Source organism: Centruroides sculpturatus, unplaced genomic scaffold (assembly GCF_000671375.1).
Source record: "Centruroides sculpturatus isolate CEXI.00-Female unplaced genomic scaffold, Cexi_2.0 scaffold543, whole genome shotgun sequence".
Lineage (NCBI taxonomy): Eukaryota > Metazoa > Arthropoda > Arachnida > Scorpiones > Buthidae > Centruroides > Centruroides sculpturatus.
Genome location: NW_019384952.1, coordinates 421,797 through 429,815, shown reverse-complemented (window position 1 = coordinate 429,815; position 8,019 = coordinate 421,797). Strand labels below are relative to the sequence as shown.

The window sequence follows — 8,019 nt, the reverse complement described above, 5'->3', positions numbered from 1 at the left end:
GAGGGTTTATTATCTTTAGGCTTTCTTTGTTGCAGAGGAAAGATTTTGGAAATAATTTGTTTATGACCCGGTTGTAGAGATATCGATATTTGGAGTTAGAATATCCGGCATTGTGCATTGCTCTTTTGATAGTTTGTAATTCTTCATCAATTAATGTCTGGGAGGATGGAATGAGGAGCGCTCTCTGAATAAGCGAAGTAATAGCGGAGTTAACGAAGCTTGGGGGTTGGAAAGCAGTTACAGGGATAATATCTGGCCCTCTGTTGTTTTTGTGGTGCACCGCAAAAGTTAGATCCGGAGATCTATGCACTTCTAAATCTAAAAAGGAAATTGTATTTTCTTGCTCCTTTTCTATTTTACTATTTTATTTCTAAAGATGAAATAAAAAATAAACTAAAGTGCGATGAGTGATATTTACTTTCAGCAAGTCTCTGCTGTTCAATGATGCGCAAACACAATACATAGATATTACATGAACTAACAAGTAGAGACATGTAAAACATAGGTAATAATAAGCAGCAAAAAACCTCAAAATTTCTCTCTTAGGTAAGTCTGCAAGATGCAACTTTTCGTATAATAAATAAAAGTAAGAAAACCTGACATGGTAAATTATTATTGAAATGCGAGATTATCCGGATTTTTCTCGTAGGAAATAAACGGCGAGAATCCCGGGAAAACGAAATCCCGAAAAAAGAAACCCTAGTCACTACTTATTGATTAACAGTAGTTCTTCAACAAAATAAAAAAAAACGTCTATAAAAATGCAGTTAATCTAACGGAAACAAAACGAACCTAACCGAAGCGCCGCCATTTTGACACCGACATAACAATAACCGAGATGATTGATACTATGAAAACCAGTTTATTTGATTATTAATATTCTGCTTAATGCTCACTGTCACGTACTGAAGTATAAAGATAACTGATTTCGTATAAGACGCATAAATCTTTATTAAAAAAGTGATTTTTTAAACTTAGCTAAGTGAATTAAGATATTAAACTTACCGCTTCTTTGCCTCCATCTTTGTCTTACAATGTAGAAACGTTCTATTCTATTCTATTCGTCTTCTCCCCTTTGTTCATATCAGCGTTGCCAGATGTTTTTGCCCATGTAGCCAAATAATTTTTAAAAAGTAGCCCAAAAGTAGCCAAGTGCTCAAGCAGTTAGCTACTTTTGTACCAGGTGTTGTTTTACCTAGTACTTTTGTACTAATCTAATACCTTTTTACTTGTCCCAGTACCAAGACACCCAACACCATTTTCCTAGTACCATTCATGAAATCCTAATACCTTTCCTTTCAAAACATTCATTTTTATTCTATATTTCTGTATTTTTTACTTTGGCAGTAAATACATGTTTTTATTGCTTCCTCATTCAAATGCAGCAGTTGAACGTATTTTTTTGCAATTAAATTTAATGAAAACTAAACTACAAAATCGAGTTCTAATAGCGAGGTTGAGGCCGAAGTTTTAAACGCGAAAACGTGTACGTCGGTCCAGGGCCCAATGTAGCGGTAACTGAAATCATTTTATTTAAATTTTAATAAAAGCATATACAGTGAAAACTGCTTAGGCGACCATCTGCAAATATATCTGGTCTAAACTATTGTTCAACAACGTTTTCACCCTCCTAATATAAAGAATTAGTCTAAACTCTCGTTCGAACCCACTTCGGGCACTTCTCCCACCCTTGAAATTAGGTGCAGGTGTTAATGAATTAGTCTAGCAACAAAGGAAATTCATTTCAGTTTGTTTGAAATTGTCGAAAAACGAAAGAAATGCAAAGTGCTGTCGTTAGAAGATCGTGTTAAAGTTATCACAACAGCAATTAGCGGCGAAGTTTAACTGTGGGAAAAGGAAATTGATTTTACCGTGGACCTACAGTACTCTACTTGAGGGTATAAAATATTGTACAGGATACAATTAATCGGCTGATCTCATCGTTTGATAAAATTTATTTTTATTTACTTATTTATTTATTTATTTTGAAGCTCCTATACAGTACATGTACGATAAATAGTTTCTTTATCAACCTACCTAATTCCACGATATTTTAAGAAAAATAATATCCAAGTAATTTTCGCACGCAAAATATTCAAAAAACAATAAACGCATTAATGCAAAAATCAGTTTTCCATGCAACCTTCCTTTTTTGATTCTGCAATAACAATCGCGGAATGTAATGAAATCGTATAATGAGAAAAAATAATAAAATCGTTTTATTATTAATTAATAATTTTTCTTATTGTCCTTACGAAAATATTAAAAAAATACAGTATTTTTAAAATTAAAATAAGATTAAACTAACGAATACCAAAACCAAAGTGATGTAGGGATACGACGATCTTGTATATCGATGACGTAATACACGCTACAGAGGAGCAAGCGAAAACAACCGAGTTGAATTAATTAAGTCAGAAAAAAGAGAGTGAGCATTATAATCTAGAAAACGAGACTATTGTATTAATCTTTAAAATATTGGTATTAAATCAGATAAGAATAAAATACAATACCAATATATCTCTATCGTTGAAAAATTCGCTTATTTTTGCTTGCCTCGAGTTTTGCTTAGTAGAAATGGTTAAAAAGTGCGCAAAATACGTACGGAAATACGCTATTACAGCACCACCTGTATTGGACGACCACCTGCCTAAAAGACCACTTTTTGAAAGAACCGTGGATGGTCGCCATAAACAGGTTTTACTGTATTTAGAAAAAAACATATAACATAACATTGATAATCAAGCAGTACAAAACAGTAGAAATGAATTAAGAAATATCTGTACCTAGCCACAAACTCTTAACCATATAATTTTTTACATGCATCTTTAAATGCTATTACAAATGTATTATTGCACAAACAATCAAAATGCCATTATTTTGAAAATAAAACAAGGTAACATAACTCCGCTAAATCATTAAAAACTTTTTTCTTACTTTCAGTTCTGCAAACTTTTTTATTGCATCTTTTAAATTTCTTGATCAGCAATTTCATGCTCAATTGCCAACATGGCCAAACCATTAAGACGATTTTGTGTAGTAGCAGAATGTAAAAAGTTCTTAATTAATTTTAACTTAGAGAAACTCCTTTCGCCACTTGCTACAGTTATTGGTATCCTTAGCAATATTCTTAAAGCAATAGTAAGATTTGGGGAAAAATTTAACTTTGTAATTAAGCTCAGTATATTGTTTAGGCTTTCTTTTTTGCCCAAAAGCACAGATACTGCTGAAATTTCCTCTGCTAATTCTATCCCATTTATGTCAACAAAATCACCAACAGTTAAAATGTGTTCTAAATTCTTACAGTGTTTTAGTAGCATTTCTTTGGACATGATATTTAAATCGTATATTTTATATAATAATTGAAAATAGTTGCTATAATTACTAAGTTGTTCAAATCTAGCATCTAGTGAATTTAGTGCTTAATCGATTGTAAAATAAAAAAATCTATTTTATATTTTTGTTTTGGATCTTTGATGGGTTCATCTCGTGCTTCGTATAAGAAGTTCCTTTTTCTTCTAATGTGGTGTCGTGTTATTGTTGATCCAAAATTAGGCTCCACATCAATTTCAGTAGCAAGTTCTTTTGCATCAAAAATAGTTTCATCGAAGAACGAATCTGATCGAAGATTCTTAAAAAATATTTTGCAGTTTTGTAAAAGATCAAGTGCAAATTATTAATTTCTTGGTTTTTGTAAATGCTTAGTGAGGCGTCGTATACATCTCCCAAATAAAATCTCAAAGGCTTTAAGATCTCTATCCTACTCTCCCATCTAGTGTCACTCAATAATTTCAAAGTTAAACGTTGAACATGTTTTAAAAGTATTGCCCATCGAAAAGCAGATGCCAAAAAAAATAAATATATTTTTTGAACCACGTTAAAGAAATTAGCGGCTTCCAAGGATGCTTTTACCACATCATTAACAACATGATTGAGAGAGTGGCTACTAATTCGGTACACAGAATGCTCGCAAATTATATTGTTTAATTCTAGATTGCACTCCTGCTTTATCGCCCCTCATATTGGACCCATTGTCGTATCCCTGCTCTCTGATATCCTGCAAATTTAAACCCGAGTCATTAAGTTCTCCAATTATAATATCAGACATTTGTTTTCCTGTGGATCTTTCAACTGGTAAGAAGCCTAAAAAGCTTTCATTAATTTTAATTTCAAAATCAGTGCCAAAGTTATTGATTGAAACATATCTGATTACAAGAGTCATTTGCTCTACCTTACTAATGTCAGGAGTAAAGTCTAAAATTATGGAAAAATATTTTGAGTTTTTTATTTCATCAATAATATGAGATTTTACATTTTGATGCAGCAGATCTATTATCTCGTTTTATATATTTTTTCCGAGATAGTGAGCTTTAGTCTCTTCTTTTTTAAGCACTCTACAAACGTGCTCTTTCATAATGGGATCAAATTCAGATAGGCAACACAACTATTTTAAAGAAATTACCATTTTTATACTCAAACAACTTGTTGCTTGTACCTTGAAAAGCCAGATTTTTACAGTTTTTATTTTCTTAGTCTTTCTTGCACTCAAAAACATTTTAACTTATTTAAATAACAGCAGTAGAATAAATCTGTTATTCAAGTTTTATAATTTTTCTTTACTTTCATTTTACTATTATGATAATATTTTAAGCACTGTCAAATTTTTAAATTGTAAAAACTTACCTTCTTTTTTACTTTACTTTTCCAACTGTCTACTTTTTGTTCAGGATCTAAAGACTATTTTAAAACACAACATAAGAAAAAAATTAAAAACACAAGAAATGAATCTTAAAATTGATAACAACTAAACAAATTTATTTATTCCAATACTTATAAAAGTGATTTAACAATTGAAAATAAATATTATAAAATTTAATATAAATTTACTTATTATTCTCAAACATAAATAGATAATACATAATATATTATTAGTTAAAAGTTTCTGAACAGTTTTAATAAAAGATTTTTTCATATGTGTGTTGTGTGTATTTTATTTAACAAAGTAATGTATTATATGTAATGTATTCTACAGCGATTACAAAATTATAGATAAAAAAATTTTTATTGTTAATTAATTATACTAATTTTACAGGAATGATATCTTATATATAATTAATTTCTATATTTATTACAATTGAATTTGATGATGTATTGCCAAATTATTTAAATATTAAATGACTTGAAGATGGATCATAAATTTTAAAAAATCACTTATTCATTCATAACTTAAAAGTGATTAAATTTCTTTTAAAATACTAATATAAATGTTAAATACTTAAATGTGACATCATTCATAATTAACTTAAATTGAAACACTACAACTAAAATCTCAAGTTGTCCTATTTCTTTTCTACTTCTTTTTTGTATTCTCTTAAAATTCTCAGAAATAACTATTGAAATTATATTCAAGTCTTACAAATCCTGTAATATTTATGAATATCCATTGCCAGTTTTACAGTCATTTTAAGTAAAATTCCTAGTAATCAGAAAAAACAGATATAGAAGAAAAAATGAGTTTGGAAATCTTGAGTATTTTCCTTATAACAAGATAATTCAGTCAGTCAGTCACTGTAATTTCATATTTTATAAATAAATTGTTATTTTATTGTATTTTGTTATTATAACTAAAATATTTTTTGCAATCTAAGTTAAATTGAAATGTTCTATTCCAGGTTAATTTCTTCACTTGTTTTCTGGTTCTGAAAATTGTTAACAAATGTAACATTTCCTTATACAAATTAATTATATAAACACAACAAAACAAGAAATTCTTTTATAACATCTGTAGAGTTCACAATGTATCTACTGGACAATATCTCAATAAGTAAACAAATGGCTTAAAAAATGCCAATTTTCAAATATAATTCAAGTGGAAAACATTTTACAATTTAATTAAATTTTTCAAGTAACTCCAACACTTTTTCATGGACTATCTGTCTCAGATATATTGGGTCTCATTTCTCATCACCCAGAGACCTCATTGTGTGCCTAGTCAAATCCATAATGGGCATGGAAAAAAAACCTTCTTAATAGAGAGTTAAAAAAAACTCCCAAACTACAGGCCATGCAAAATTCCAAATGACTGAATTTTACATTCAAACTTATTAAATAATGTTACTATAATGTTATTTTATAAAGTTCAAAATTACAATTGGAATGGATAACTAGTGAAAAAATCAAAACCTTAAATAATTTTCCAGCATAGAAAAGTTTGTATAACAAATGTTTTTGGTTTATTTTACAAACCTGCTTCAGATTTGAAATTATACAATTCAAAATTCCCAAACAGGAAAGAAATTTATAAAATTGAAAGCAGGTTTATAAAATAAACCAAAAATGTTTGTTACACAAACTCTTTGCACTGGAAAAATTATGTAAGGTGTTGATTTTCTTACTTGTTATTTTAATATCATTACAAGTTCTCAGTAAATTACGTTCATACTTAAAATGACATTTATTATTAAAATGATGTGTAATTCTTCAAAATCCTCAATGCCAACATGTTCTCTTAGGTTGGTATTGAGATAATATTGATTGCAAAAGAAGCATGGCTTTTTTTCTGTAGATGTTCTAAACAAGGATCACCAAACTTTTTTCACAGCAAGCCAGATAACTGAGAGAATGACGAGTGCGGGCCATATAACCATTTTGTTCAGTATAGCACAATAATACACAATAAATAAAGACAATCAGCATATTTATTTACCAGTACACAAACATAATCATTGCAGAAGCCCTTAAAAACTTCATTGCAGGTACTTAAGCAGAAAGTGCTCTAATATCCAGTCATAAAATGTTGCCAAATTTTTTATTTCACTTATTTAGCTAAAATTTATATTACTGTCAGATGCAAAAGTCAGATTGGACCAATTTTGGTGCTTTTACTTACACTTATTTTAATTTTTTTACATAGTAAGTTTATCTACAACCTATGATATTTCTGTATAAATAATTATATTTTAACTTGTTTGAGGCACAGTCAGCAACAGGCCAAATGAACTGACCTTGCAGGCTGTAGTTTGGTGACTCCTGTTCTAAACCTAACCTAAGAACAAGAATGTATCAGTGAACAAAAAGTGATGTTAATTAACAGGTCTTAAACAAGAAAATAATTAAATAAAAATTGTTTTGAAGCAATCATCATTCAGTGTTGAGGTTAATAAAAGAGATAACTGATACTTCTTTTTAATTTTATACAGATTTTTAACACACTTGGCCACCTATGCATCTGATCTCGACATTGAGGTAAGATTCAACAAGTCCGACGTCATCGTCGCTGCACCCCACCTAGAACATCTAAAATGGCTAGAAGCCGTAGCTATCTACAAGGCTAACCATGTGAAAACCTGTATCAACCATATTAAGTCTTTCTGTATCATGGCAGGCCCTTATAAACAATAACCTTTAAATATCTCCATCTATGCACAAGAGCGCATGCCCATCTCAACGAGTTTCGTTATGCGAGCATTCGGTTTTGTTTTAAATCTCCACAATTCTATCTTTTTATTATTTTTTCTGAAGCATTCCATTGGATTTTTTGCCTGAGGAAGAACTATCTTAGAAAATTTGAAAACGTTTGTCAAGAAATGTTTTTCACCAAACAGGTTCTGTATTTAGTGTTGATTTCTCCCAGTGTTAAGGTGATGCTGAGTTTCTTATAAAAATATTGTTTATTATTCACAGAATGCACCAGTAACAGGTACCAGACAAGATGTTGAGTTACGTAAAAATAAGCAAATAAGTGAAAAAAATGAGAAAATTCAAACAAAATTTATAAACATTATTTCAAATTTGTTAAAAATTAATTTTAAGATATTAAATAAACTTACCTCTTCATCACTATTATCAAATACTGATGATTTCTCTATAGTTCTTTTTACTTTGTTTGGTATTATTAAACCATACCTAAAAAATATAGAAAANATCAGTAATTAATGAACACTACTATAATATATCAATTTAAAATATAAAACCATTAATTAATCTACAATATATTGTGATCTATACAATAACACATTC

At 29.4% G+C, this 8,019-nt stretch overlaps 1 protein-coding gene across 5 annotated transcripts in view; it reads right to left on the bottom strand.

Moving 5' to 3' along the window:
* The window catches only part of LOC111632295 (nuclear speckle splicing regulatory protein 1-like), a 69,388-nt gene that overhangs the window by 18,517 nt on the left and 42,852 nt on the right, over positions 1–8,019 (bottom strand). For 2 of the 5 annotated variants that reach the window (XM_023376694.1, XM_023376693.1), the window contains exons 5-6: positions 7,830–7,905; positions 4,695–4,737 (exon numbers count right to left, since the gene is read on the bottom strand). The exons of 1 other annotated variant lie outside the window; for it this stretch is intronic. In XM_023376694.1, the coding sequence (XP_023232462.1) occupies positions 7,846–7,905 (60 nt within the window). In that variant the 3' untranslated portion in view covers positions 4,695–4,737; positions 7,830–7,845. Of the gene's footprint in view, positions 1–4,683; positions 4,738–7,829; positions 7,906–8,019 lie in introns of those variants that run through there. 2 more of the 5 variants (XM_023376691.1, XM_023376692.1) reach the window with 2 other exon arrangements.